Source organism: Halichoerus grypus, chromosome 6, assembly GCF_964656455.1.
Source record: "Halichoerus grypus chromosome 6, mHalGry1.hap1.1, whole genome shotgun sequence".
Classification (NCBI taxonomy): Eukaryota; Metazoa; Chordata; class Mammalia; order Carnivora; family Phocidae; genus Halichoerus; species Halichoerus grypus.
The window spans coordinates 42295591-42309245 of record NC_135717.1 but is presented as its reverse complement, the minus strand read 5'-3'; the positions used below and the strand labels follow the sequence as shown (position 1 = coordinate 42309245).

The following is a 13655-nucleotide window of genomic DNA, read 5'->3' as shown; positions in this document are numbered from 1 at the left end:
CTGCAGGGGCCTCCGCCGTGACGTCTCCGAAGTATCTTCTCAGGACACTGTGCGGTAGGAAGAAGACTCCCATGAGGGAGGCGCGAACCAAGGAGTTAGCGAAGCACAGGGCTCCCCCGGCCCCGCTCTGCCCGGGTTCACACTTAGCATCTGCAGCAGGCAGGGAACGGAAGACCCGGCCATCGGAGAGCGCCGCACACAGTCCCGAGGTCGCAGCGCTGACATGAGAACTCAGCCTCCAGCACCGCCGTCGAGGTGCTGCCATGACGTCACTGCCGTCCGGGTGGGCTGCCGTGACGTCACCGCCGTCCGAGGGTGCTGCCGTGATGTCACCGCCGTCGGGGTTGCTGCCGTGACGTCGCCGCCGTCCAGGTGTGCTGCCGTGACATCGCTGCCCTCGGGCTTGGTGCTGTGACGTCACTGCCACCATGACATCACCGCCGCCGGGGTGCTGACGTCGCCGCTGTCGGGGATGCTGCCGTGATGTGACTGCCGTCTGGGTGTGCTACCGTGACGTCACTGCCGTCGGGGTTGCTGCCGTGACGTCACCGCCCCCTCGGGGTTGCCGACGTGACGTTGCCACCGTCGGGGTGCTGCCGTGACGTCGCCACCGTCGGACTGGTGCCGTGACGTCACCGCCGTCAGGGATGCTGCCGTGATGTGACTGCCGTCCAGGTGTGCTACCATGATGTCACCACCGTCAGGGTTGCTGCCGTGACGTCACCACCATTGGGGTGCTGCCGTGACGTTGCCGCCGTCGGGGATGCAGCTGTGACGTCACCACCGTCCAGGTGTGCTGCCGTGACGTCACCGCCATTGGGGTTGTTACCATGACGTCACGGGGCTTGTACCGTTACTTAACAAATGTCGCTTAGCTCGGGCCAGGCTGTGGTCCAAGTGGGCAACAGGTGGCAGAGACGTGCTTCTCCTTGCTGCAGTGAAGCCCAAGGCCAGGCAGCGGCGGGGGTACGATGCCGAGGGCCTCCCGCTCTGCTGGTCGTGCTCTGATGCAACTCTCAGCACCTTCCCTGGTCCCGAACTGCCCCGGCCCAGCATCGTCTGCGGGCCTGTGAGTGTCATGTGAGATCAGGTTTTCCTGTATCTGCACACAGCTCTTCATTGTTCGATAACTTCCCCAAATCCTGCCTTGTGATCTTGGCTGGGATGCGTTGAAGAACAGGTGCTCCCCCCAGCACAGCCGGGAACCCAGGAGCCCCTCCGGGGACACCCCCCAAGGCGGGATGTGGGAGTCGCGGCCGGATGATAAATGCACAAATATGAAGGCGAAGGCATGCGGGCAGACCCCTGGCAGGACCTGCTCAGCCCTGGAGGGCAGCCTCGTGCTGGGACAATGTCAGAGGTGCGGGACTGCAGGGCTGAGCGCCGGCGCAGATGGCCCAGGCTGTCAGTGAGCGGGGAAGGAGGAGGAGGTTCGCTCAGCTCGCTTGCTTCCACTTTGGAGCAAGAGGGCGAGCGGGTCAAGCGCCCGTCACCCCCCGTGCGCAGGGCTGCTGAGTCCGTGCTCCCTGCCCTGCGGGTGGGACTCGGCACCCCTCCCTCCGTCTGCTTCCACGTCTCTCTCGGGGTGGCGGGGGTGGGGGGGTGCTGTTTCCACACGAGGGGAGAGGCTGTTCCCCTGACCGTCCTGGGAGTGCACCGGCCTAGGGTCTTGGTTAAGACCAGAATAATCGTGCGTCTCGGAGAATTCAGACGCACGACCTGCCAGGGTGCATCTGGCGCTGACAGAAGACAGCCCAGCTGCCTTCGGAGGCGGCAACTCTGTCGCATGCTATTGGCACAAACCTCTTCTAACCAAATTATGTTTCTTGCTAATATGTCTGCTTACCTTTCCCGCGGACCACGTCTATTCAGTGACAGGACCCTATTAAGTGTTTTCCGCTCCCAGGGACGCCCCCATCGCCTGCGAGCCTGTCTGCTGTGACTGCCCATGTGACTCGTGAGTCCGCTCCGAGGGACAAGGCAGGAGGAGGCCCCATGCGGAGGGTCTTCTCCGAGAGGTCAGGGCAGAGGCGGGCGGTTTCCATTCCAGTTTCAAACCCACTAAGGAACCCACATCCATATTCCTTCTAGTATTTTCTTAGCTCTATCTTCTTTGCCTTGTCCAAAGGCTGGGAATTATATTGCAAGCTTCTAAAAATTACCTGTATAAAGGGGTCAAAGATCCTGGTTCAGAGCAGGTGAACAGTGGGATGAGCAGCTACCCCTCCGTTCCCCTCTGGTCCCTTGCTTCTGACTGTTGCCGGCAGAGGAAGGGGAAAAGCCTGGTCACCGACCAGCTAGGGTTTCATAGCATACACATGCACACAGCCCACGTCTCAGATCATGGGAGACTCCAAGAAACTGCAGGAGGAAGTAAAGTGTTGGGACTTTAAACATCTGGGTAGAGAATTAACATAAATCCATTCCATCAGCCCACCCCGTTCACACAACAGAAATGTATTCCTGACGAGCTTTCATCCTGCCTTTCAATTTATTACACTGATTAACACCCCAAACCATTAATTCCATCTGTGTCTCCTTTTCTTCCTTTCTTCACGCTGTCACACAGCACTCTGGGGATGCAACGTTGTTCATTTTGAAAATCACTGGTTCCAGGAGATTTGAAACAGAAAAATATATACATATCTTTATACACACACACACACACACACACACACACACACACACACACACACATATATATATACTGTTTGAACTGTATTGGTTTAAGACATAAGGGAAACTCTAGGATGGGGTGTGCATTAGTAAGGCTTTTAAATTATGGTAATTCTCTATGATTCAATAAAATATTAAGGTTTCACACTTCAGAAACTAGCAACCAAGGCATTTTAAGTGCAAGTAACTGAATCTATCCGTGGTGTTGAAGAGGAGTATTTGAGGTCATGGTTTCTCATACCCTACACAAATATTTAGTAGTAAAATGCCTTACTTCACTGTACCAGCTGTTGAGAGATCATCAGACACAGCCTGTGGACGCTGTCCGGCCGCAGCCAGGCCCATCCAGAGGACACTGCATATGCAGGAAAAGGGGTCAGCGTTACAATTAGCTGCAGGAGAGATCAATGACTCGGTCACCTGTGCTGCATGATCGATGGGGCCCTGGTGCCTGCAGGGCCCACGCAGGGAGAGGCCATCTTCTCGTGGGCCCTGTGTATCTCAAAGACCATCTTGATTTGTATCCGTTTTGCTGGTTGTGGGGGAGCCATTGATTAAAACCGAGGCACTGTGTGCTGAAAGGCAAGAGCAAACCTCGTCAGTGACTCTGGCATCTCAGGGTCCGTTCGTAAGGAGCTTGGCCTTGTTCTCATCAGCAGCTTGGTGCTGCTACTTCTGCTCATTTTTACAGAAGTGGCTCAGGAGGGGTAAGTGACTTCCAAAACTGGACATAGTACAACATAAAGTAGAATCCGAATCGGGTCTGGTGGTGACAAATTCTGAAGTTTTTTCTCTTTCCCTGTATTTTCCAAGTAGTGTTCCTTTAAACATTAATACGGAACTCAAGTAAGTTTTAGCCTGAAGATGTGCTTTGGCAAGGGTACGTTGGAATTAAAATCTGTGATATTGGCCCATGAAGAAAACTTTGTATGCCAAAATTATCTGACCTGAGAATGCATATACTTGTGTGTGTGCGCGCGCGCATGCGCCAACAAGTAACATCACATGGAGGTCTGAAAAAGAGACTTCACAAACCTGCCCTACACTATGTTCATTCAGGAACCTGATAAGAATGCGCCCGGTGTTCTCTCAAACCATAGGCATGCTTAGGAGAAAGAAAAAGAACAAAGAGAAAATAATTCTCATAATAGCCTTGTACAAAGAGCATCTTCACATTCAGCACTGTGTCCCGCACCTGTGGGCCTCCCCGAGGTCCCTCCGTGCCCAGGGATGGAACGTGAATACGAATGCCTGTGTCATAGCCGCTGTTGTCTTGATATATTATTTTCCAATACTTTCAGGTCTCATGTCCAAGTTCTTTGATGTGAGTTATTTAAATTTAAGAACAATGGGCGAAGATGAAAGAGTAAAACAGCGCTCTTGTGCTATTTCCCTGTTTGTGAAAGGTAATAATTTCATGCCATCTCTGAGACTGTTGTGAGTCAGCAGACATACACATGTCCAGGGGACCCTTTGTTCTGCTACTTTCCACCTAGCAGGCATTGTCTCATAGGGGACAGGATATTAGCCAAAATTTGGACTCTAAATAAGTCATGTTAGTTTCTGTGGGTGTTCTTAGTTGTTTTGCAGAACCTACTTTTAACTGATTAGAAATATAGACTTTGTGATGAATTAAGAAGTGAAATCATTGTATGTTGGCCAAGAAGTCCAGAGGAAAACACGCAGGTATGGCAATAAAAGGACTTGCATTTTGGCTGGAAGATGCAGTTACTTGAACCATGTATCCTGGTTCAGGCCTCAGGTTCCTCTTCAGCAGAAACAGAAGGTCTGGTCAGCTATGTGAGCCTGAGAGTTCTGATACAGGTTCTTTCTGGAATATGCTGGAACATCCCAACTGAGTCTTGGCTCTCTCTCTATCTAGTAATGCAACTTTGGTCTAGACACGCCAACAGTCAGAGCCTTCTTAACCCCACAGGGAAAGTAAGGACAATGAGGTCTTTCCTGCCCACATCGTAGGCTTGTTCTAAGACAGAAAGATAAATATGGAGTGCTCAAGAGTGATAAACACATGCACGGGACTCTGCAGGTGTATCCAGGAATAGTGGAAGCCACAGCGAGCCTTGGTGACCAGCTCCTCACTCATACACACGTGCACGCTCACATCTAGATATTCAAAGATACCTGTATATATCCAGAGGCTCATAGAGATATCCAGGTGCCGAGTAAAGGTACAGGTGTAGGTATAGGTAGGAGTTATTTCTATGTGTTATGTAACCCTACACATTTATAAATCACACACACACATAAACACTGAAGCTCAGAGTCACTATTTGATAGAATGTCAGTATCTCAGGGCAGGCTTGTAGAAGCTCACAAAACACACCAATCTCAGACTCCAGAATAAAAACCGGCAGAGCAGAGTGGTAAACCTCACGGGCTGGCCCGCTGGGATGGCCCAGGTGCGGGCCCTCGATCTGACCCCCGCCACCCATGGCAAGTTTCCTAAGTTCTCTGAGCCTCCGTGTCCTCTTGTTTCAAAGGAACTGAGTTTCAGTCCTGCTCCCACGGAGTCTTTGTGAACATCAAACGAGTCGCAGGATAAGCCGTCAACTTTGTCCTTACCTTGAGCAAACAGCAACCACAGTCATGAATCCCAAGGGAGCTCTTCTGCACCCGGCTCAGTGTCCTCCACAGATGTGGCACCCCTCATGGTCCGTGCGGGTATGGAGAGGTGGGCGGGGAGGAAGTAACCCAAAGTAGCTGGGCGGTTAGCGTTCCAGCAAGCGCTGGGAGGGAAGGCCCGGGGAGAGCCCACCCAGCCACTACGGGGGCCGCCTTCCTTGACACAGAGGCGGTTTCCGGGCCAGCTGGTTCCCTCGGGCCAGGCTCTGAGCAGCCCTTACTTTCGTCCTGTGCAGTGCCCCAGCCACTGGTCAGTGCGGGACCGCAGGTGGCTCTGGGCAGCCTTGCCTGTCCCGGGAGCCTCCTGCCCAGTTCTTTGTTCCACGGGAAGGGCAGGGGCTGGCTCAGACCAGTGGCATCTCCCGATGGGTGACATCAGCTCCTGTTCCTGTTTCAGCTTCTGCTCATCACTTGAGGCTGCCAAGCCTCGCCGAAGGGTTCTAGGAAACAGACAAAAGGCGGAGAGGCTCATCAGAAGAATGGCAGATTGTGGACATGGCTCACTTTACGCCATCCTTGAGTTAAAGTATTTGTAATCATGAACCTGTTCAAAAGCCTTTCCTCCTACAAGGGACAGACTTTTCTGAGGCTCTACCGCCAGTCCTGCCTCATCCATGATGCATTATCATATGCAAAATAAATGCAGAAAATAGTACATTTCTAGGCTAAAGCCATGTTTGCAGAAACTACACCAAAATAAACAAACAACAAACAGATTGGAGGAATTTCAAGAAAGGCAAAGATTGGCCAACATTTTTATCTTAACCAACCTTCAAATTGGAATCTACACTAAGTGTTAAAAAACAGGTTTTGATTTCACCGCCCCTCCCCCACCCCCCCACTGAAATCGGAAGCAACATGTAAGCAGAAGGAGCTGTATTCTCTGCTTTTTGTACCCATGCTCCAAAACAGCAGGAGTCCCTGCCTGGTGCGATGCTGGGGTTGTGAGCAAGGCCAGCGCTGGATGCAAACAGCCTTGAAGGTGACTATGCACTTGTTTGCAGGGCTCGCCTAAAACACCCTCCCTCAGTTTCTGAACTCGGGGACCAGTTTTAAGTGGGACAACTTCGTGCCCGTGCAGGGGAGTTGCAGGGAGCTGGGGAGTCTGAGAGTCCCCCAGCCACATCTCCGCGTGTGGTTTATGCTCTCAAATATCTCTTGTGTCACAGAGAGTAGGTGGGCAAGTCATGCACCTGTCCAACATCCGAGACAAATTATCAGCAGTTTTACTTAGCTGTGCTGTTGGGGGAATGCAAGTGTGGAATGAGGCACAGAGGAGGGGCCTGGTTCCACTGCATTTATCAGTCTGAAATGAACCGAAGAGTTAAAGCTCCTTCTCTCTGAGGTCCACCTGTGATCTACACTCATTCTCTCCAAAGTATTTACTGGATTAATTGACTGAACAATCACAGAGTAATTAACATGTACCAGTCACTGTTTATACCGATTCTCAGGTGTGGATGAAACCGTGAAGCTGATGTCATTGTGATGCCCATTTCACAGATAGGGTAACTGAGGCCCTGTTTTCTTGCCCGAAGTCAGAGCAGGGGAGCTAGGATTTGAAATCACATGTCCTCTTCTCTCTCACCAATGAAAAATGAGTTCTGATCCATCAGCTTACCACATAACACATCTGAACATCCTAATTGTTTCCCATGTCCCCTAAGGGGTTATTTTTCCTTATAAAAGAAAATTATCTAGACATTTCTAGGCCCAAAAAGAGCTTGGAAACAGTATGTATAAAGTAGTAAATAACAGAAATACTTGTGTGCCATTTCCATATCAACATATGACAAATATGCTTGCTAATGACTTTGCGGGTGGATTTTTTTTTTTCCAAATCATTACTATTATAATTAATAGCTTATGGGACTTGAATGCAAAAGGCAATAATGATGCCTTGGCTATTTTTCTTCTTATATCTTACGTTATATTTTTAGTGTTCCATAAGTATAGTCTTGAAAACAATAGGATAGCCCTGAAAAAAAAATTGTTGAAAACTATTTCAATTTGCAATCCACCTCCTGGTAAATATGACTTTCTTTCATCCAAATGTTATATTTGGCAATAAAACCATCAGATGGAAGCCCTCCCTATGTTTCATTTCATTGTTACCTAAATAAAGCAACCCATTAAAATCCCTCTCCTTAAAAATCAGACTCAGATCCCAACACTTCAGTCTTTATGCAATAGCTCTCTTTGGCAACGGGAACAGCCAAGGGATAGGAAGGGAAAAAAACAAAACAAAACAAACAAGCAAACAGACAAACATGCAGTCTCTGAAAAATGAATACCCCTAAGAGGCTGTCTTCCAGGGAATTGCAAATCTTAGTCCCCTTCTGAGGAGGTGAGGTCTCCGTATTTCTTAGAGAGATATTTCCCCCTCGGCACAAGGAGCATTCTAATGAATTAACTAGTTAAAAACTGTTTGGAGAGAGACGTAGTCACTGCATCTTTCTGAGTGTGCGGAGTGGAAGCGCTGTCCTGTGGTCCGAGGCAGGAAGCCTGCCTCCCCGGGTACAGCCCTCCTGCGAGCGGCCCCCTCAGGCTGCTCCCAGATGAGCTGGTTCTGCATGCTGTCCCCTCCCGCCTGAGCCGTCTCGTTCCCTTGCCACCGGGTCCTGGGCAGCTCCATCCGTCCAAATGGGAGCTGAGTTTGCAAGCTGACAGGGGATGCGAAGGGCTGGTGGTGCTGATGTCAGAGCCAGAAGACAGTTGTGATTGGACCTAATTAGACTTTGCAGCAGCAAATAGACAAGCTCCCTGCCTGATTGGCTTCAAAGTGTCTGCTGCCAAACAACTAGCAGAGGTGCCAAAGTAGGAGCCCTGCGTCTGGAGCCCAGATCAAGAGAGGCCGCCCGGAAGAGGAGGAGAGCTGGGGCGGGAGCGCCCAGCCCGCCCGGCGCACCTTTGCTTCCCCGCGCGCGTCCTGCCCTGCCGTGGAGCCGCTGGGCGCGGGGCTGCTCCCGGGGCTCTCAGCCCAGCTGGAGGCGGAGACCCGGAGCAATTCGAGAGAAGGAGGCGGGAGCGTGCGAGGGCTCAGTCCTAAAAAGTGAGCCCGCTCCCTGGCTTGCAGAAGCCTTCAGCAGCGGCGGCGTCGGGAGCAGGAAAGGTGAGCCTGTTGGAGACAGGATTCCTCTCGCGTTCTGCTCGCTCAGTCTCAGCCATGGCATCGGTGCTGGGGGCCAGCAGAGGGTCCGGAGGGCTGAGCAGTCAACTCAAATGCAAGTCTAAGAGAAGGAGGAGACGGCGGTCCAAGAGGAAAGGTAAGGACCTGGCTTTCTGCGCTGCTCCGCTAACTGCACGCTCGTCCGCCCTCCTCCTCGTGTCTGCGGGGGCCGCCTGCTTCGGCAGCTCTACTTTCGGGGCCGGCGGGGCGTCGGTACAAAGCAGAGCGCGCCGCAGTTCAGATCCCTTTGTAAAGGGCCGGGGCTTCTGCGAGCTCAGAGGGGACGGGGAGCCGGGAACGGGGAACAGAGCGGCGGGCTCCGCGAAGCCTGGGCTGGGAGCGGCGTGAGGAGGGAGGCAGGGGCAGCGGAGCGGAGCACCCGGCAGCCTCACTGGAGGACAGTTCCCTCCCTGGCGCGCTCCACAGCCCGGGGCTCTGCCTCTGACCCTTTCAAAAGAGGGGACGTTAGCACACGCTGCCAGAGGAAACACTCACTTAAGCCCGCAGCCCCAGAAACAGGGACAAGACCTCCTGGAACCAGCTCTTAGACCATCCAAATTGTCTCGGAGGAAGGAGTGGGCAGAGCCTGGGCAGTCACGTTTCCAAATTGGCTGACAGTTTCTACTTAGTCGGGTTGGTACCCGTTGTTGTATAAACACTGGGACCTGCAGAAAGCACGGGCTGGTCCTGGGGCGGGGGGGGGGGTCGCAAAAATTAAAACCTGGAAAGAGAAATAGGCATCACAGCTGGTTAGTGGCAAAAACAAAAAACCCTGCAAACCAGAAAGGGAGAAAAAGCAGCCTGATGACAGGTTGCTCCTGCGCCCGTCACTGGTGTTCTGGGGACCGCCGCCGGGAACTTAGTGCATTCCACCACCAGCCCAGGGCTTCCACACGGGGGCCAAGGGAAAATGCCCTAAAAATGCCGCCGCCGCCTGCGCGCAGTCCCCGGAGCCGGGAAAGATTCTCCCAGTGCCTCCTGTTCTTTCTTTCCCAGAGAGGAACTTGGTATCAGCAGCTCCCTGTGATGAGTCTGCAGGAGAAAGTTCAGCTCTGATTATTATTTGAAATGTGCTGATTTTAAAAAGAAAAAAAAAAAAAGGAGTGAGTACAGAGCCCTACGGAACAGTGGGGAAGACCCGACTAAAATTTATCAGATTTTCCAGTTTTCTGCTGCAGGATGCATTGTTAGATACGGTGGAGGTTGCTCAGCCTCCCCGGAGAATATTCATCTTCGCAGTGGCCTAACTTAAGTTTCTGCCACAGCCCTCCCCAGCTGCCCTCAAATATTCCCGAGCCCTTCACGGCTTCTTCAATAACAGGACTTAGCCAGGCAGCTTGGAGACATCCGAGCCAATATCAGTCACTGCTGAGGGCTTTGTGTCAGGACCGCCGGGAGCAGAGGTGCTGACACCTTCCCGGGGGGTGTCAGAGCCCTGGGCTTCGGAACGGGGGGATTCTGTGATCCTGTTTCACTCTCAGAGCGGCCAGAGTGGTGCCGGCTGCTCACTTTGTTCCCTGCAAATTTCATCTCGACACGGATCTGTTGGTGCCTTCCAAAACAATGCCAACGGAAAGTGACAACAATATGGGGGCAGGAATCACAGAATTTAATAATGACTATAACTTTTAAGAGAGGAAGAAAGGAAACATTATCTTGTAAATTCTAAGTGTTCATGTTTCCCAGTATCTTCGTTTAGTCTATTTTAACTATTAAAATGGAAGACTCTGGACTAACATTTCACAATAAAACAGCATTCTACAGAAATAAAATACAAGCTGACGGACGTTGGTGCCTTTCTCCAAATTCATTTTTCTTACCTTTAAATGTCAGCCATGCTGGCTTAGGAAGCATCCAATTTGGGAAAGAAAAACAAGAAATCTGAAGGAAGGCTTCATTTGCTATAAACTTAACTACAACAATTCAAAGTGAAATTTCAATGTGAAATATCTCTATGCCTTGGTTATTTCGAATAAACCAAGTATCTTCATTTTCATACCCAAAAACTGAGGTGGGAAAGGCTCATGAGAATGCGTGTGCTAATTCCTATGCCTCGTAGATTTACGTGTGGGGGTGAAATCTCCTGTGGCATCTGCCGGCAGCTACCTCGGTAGGAGAATCAACTCAAACTGCCAAATATTCACTTCTCAGGGAAAAGTTAATAATATAGATGTAAGTGAGCAAATTAAAAAGAAAACATAGCAATTATGGGACACGTTAAACCGTTACTTGCACTGGCTTGGAATAGGTCAGTCTATGTGTAATTCCTAGTTATTACAGATCCTTGTTCTTCCAAGAAAAATGGTGAATTTAAATTATGCTCTAACTGTCATGAATCTCAACAGCAGGGTTGAATAGAATGGCCTCGGCTTTTAAGTTCGTCCATTTAGAAAAACTCTGTATTTGTCACAATTTAAAATCCATGTGTGCATTGGTGGTTGTGAAGGAATTTGGGTAAGGCTCTATGGAGTACTAGCTGGAGGCACTGATTGTGAGCACAAAGCAAAGGGCTCTTCTTATATGGGAATAAATAAATTAGAATAAATGTTAGCCTTATTTGCCAGTGGTACGTATTTGTCCCCCTATTCTAAGGAACAAGGGTGATTTTTGAAGATGCATCTTAACTTTTAGCTCCCGGGGCCGTGAAAAGCTGTGTTCTCTGTGTGTAAACTCCAAAAGTGGCTTTCACATGATTTTTCTTTTTACTTCACTTATTATTGTCAAAATAATCCATGGGTTTTGAAATTAAAACTGTAGCTACAGCTTAAGTGTGGGATTGGTACGATGCTTGCATTAGTCTTAAGTAAGGTCCAAGGCCTCAGAAATAAAATATTTTCCTGTACTCGGTATTTTTAGTCACAGTACCACACAGGGAGTGGTATATATCTGTAAGAACCCAAAAAAAAACTTAGTCCCAGGTATGAACTAGCCAGGACCTGCATTTGTCTCCCAGATAAACTTTAAAGAAGATGCTCAGAGCAAACCTACCCACCCACCAATCTCTCTCCGTTCTCTTATCAGGACCCAATATGATGTATTTTTGCATTTTCTCGGTGTGTTACTTTTTAGTTGGGACTTTCTCTTAGAAATTATTTATGAAGGATTTACATTTTCTGCACACGTGAAAAAAATGTCAAAATTTGAGTTTCGGGTAGGAGAAAAATAGGCAACTAAAAAAACAAACAAACAAAACAGTGTAAAGGAGAAGGAAGCCGTGTAATTTTTACACATGTGGGTGGCTAAGGGTTGCTCACGCTGTGTAATATGTGAGAGACGTGTTGTCAGAAAACACTGGGAGCTCTTGTAGTTTGTGCAGTTTATTTATCTACTAAATACCCTCGTAGCTCACTGCTTGTGGGGGTTCGGGGAGGCAGCACTTGATTCTGTAGCTCTGGGTGGAACGATGCGAGGCGATCGCGCACAGCCGAGTCTGCCTTAGGTGCTTGGAGCAATGTCTCCCATACTCGACAAGAACTTGAGTGCCTGAATATTATCAAAGATCTGTCACTTAGTCCAAAATGATAAAGGTAAAGGTTTAAGGTTATTTAAAATTAGTATCAACTCAGCCAGGGGGAATAAGAGGTACTCATGGAAACAGCATGCTATATAATGATAAATCACTTGCGATTTTATCAGATAATCTCCCAACCACTGGGTAACGAGTCCGAGGGATTGCATAGGTGCATTTTTAATCATTAAAATAAGACCTACATTCTGTTGTGTATTTGTGTTGCTCTTTCGTGAGTGTGGTTGTCCTGCAAAAAACTATGCATCAGCATGAAATGCATTTTGTAAATAAAATATCTTTAGTATTCGACCATGAGCACATACAATGTGTAAAAGTGACTCAAGTTCATAGGAATTTTTTAAAAACTGTTCTTTGGATGCAAACCTATTTGGAGATGGATCAGGGACCAATACAAATTTAGCTGGTTGCCAGAGGTAAACAGGAGGACAGGGTTCTGAGCCAGGGGCCTCTGTCACCAGACAGAGAAAAAGAAGGAACTTTGGAAAACTATTCGAAATGCTCTATAAACAATCATTTGTTTTCAGTTGGCGAATTGGATTCGGTCATCAGCACATGACCTTTCTTTCTCTTTCTTTCTTTCTTTTTCTTTTCTTTTTTTTTCTTTTTTTTTTTTTTTTTTTTTTTGAGGCATTTGGCAGCAAAATCAGTTAATGCTTGAAATCTAGATATTGTTGGAGGGTGAGGGGTTACACAGAGTTTCAGAAAATTGGAGGTGAGTTTTGGAAACAGCAATGCAAGGTGTGCTCTGTACAGGTAAGCTGACGAATCACAGGAGGGCAGGAGCACAGGCTGCTGGCTGACTGTGGTGAAATGCAGATAAAAAGTTGGCAAAAGGAACAGAATAAGTACAGAAGATGGACGACAGACGCAGGCTTGCTGTGAAACGGGATTCCATGAAAAATTAATGAAATAGAAAGATTGTGTTAAGGATGAGGTGGGCAGGCGGTGGGGCTCCTTCGCCCCTGTCACGGCCTGGGTGTCACAGGACCGTGCCTCATCTCGGCTGGTGGGACCCAGCCCCGCACCAGCACCACGCGTCCCCATGCTCCCGCCTGCCTCGTTGTCTGACAGCTCAAGAGGAAGGACTAGATGTCGTGATAAAACTAAATTGATTAAACCGCGCGCCGTCATCTCATTGAGTAGGGCTCTCCCCCCACCCTCTCTCTTTAAAATCTGTGTTAGTACCTCTGATTTCTAGTGACCCGTATCACAGCAGTAATTTGAGATTGCTTCAAGGGCATTAGATATGATGAGTGAACTTGAATTTAGAATAAAAATATGAGACTCATGTATCCGTATCTAAATAGTGGTGATCCGGTGATGGCCGAAGCACTGTCCCAGAAGAGCATTATGTAAGGAAATGCAGAATAAGGAAATTGTATTTTTCTTAATGGAGGCATGGAAAGATAGCTCACGCTCTGAGAGCCTTCAGTGTTCAATTTAAAAAACCACACACGTGTTTGTTGTTGTGCCTATGTGTACCTGCATGCACAGCAAAGAGAGTTGAAACCTTTGAGCATTTTGTAGGTCTGCCTGCTTCCTTTTCTAAAATGCTGGAGAATGAATGCTAGTGTTTTCATAACATGGACAATTCTAAACAATTCATAAGACCAAAAATAATTATACTAGTCTGCTCTT

At 49.0% G+C, this 13655-nt stretch overlaps 1 protein-coding gene and 1 long non-coding RNA gene across 4 annotated transcripts in view; one reads left to right on the top strand and one right to left on the bottom strand.

Moving 5' to 3' along the window:
* Positions 1-2672: 2672 nt before the first annotated feature.
* Positions 2673-7963, bottom strand: LOC118536276 (uncharacterized). Its single transcript, XR_013448970.1, has 2 exons — positions 7614-7963; positions 2673-5759 (listed from the first exon to the last, which is right to left on the bottom strand). It is a non-coding gene; the product is annotated as an uncharacterized LOC118536276 (long non-coding RNA).
* A 168-nt stretch (positions 7964-8131) lies between these two features.
* The window catches only part of ADARB2 (adenosine deaminase RNA specific B2 (inactive)), a 415338-nt gene continuing 409814 nt past the window's right edge, over positions 8132-13655 (top strand). The window contains exon 1 of one of the 3 annotated variants that reach the window (XM_078075082.1): positions 8132-8585. In XM_078075082.1, the coding sequence (XP_077931208.1) occupies positions 8486-8585 (100 nt within the window). In that variant the 5' untranslated portion in view covers positions 8132-8485. The remainder of the gene's footprint in view (positions 8586-13655) is intronic. The other 2 variants (XM_078075081.1, XM_078075080.1) reach the window with 2 other exon arrangements.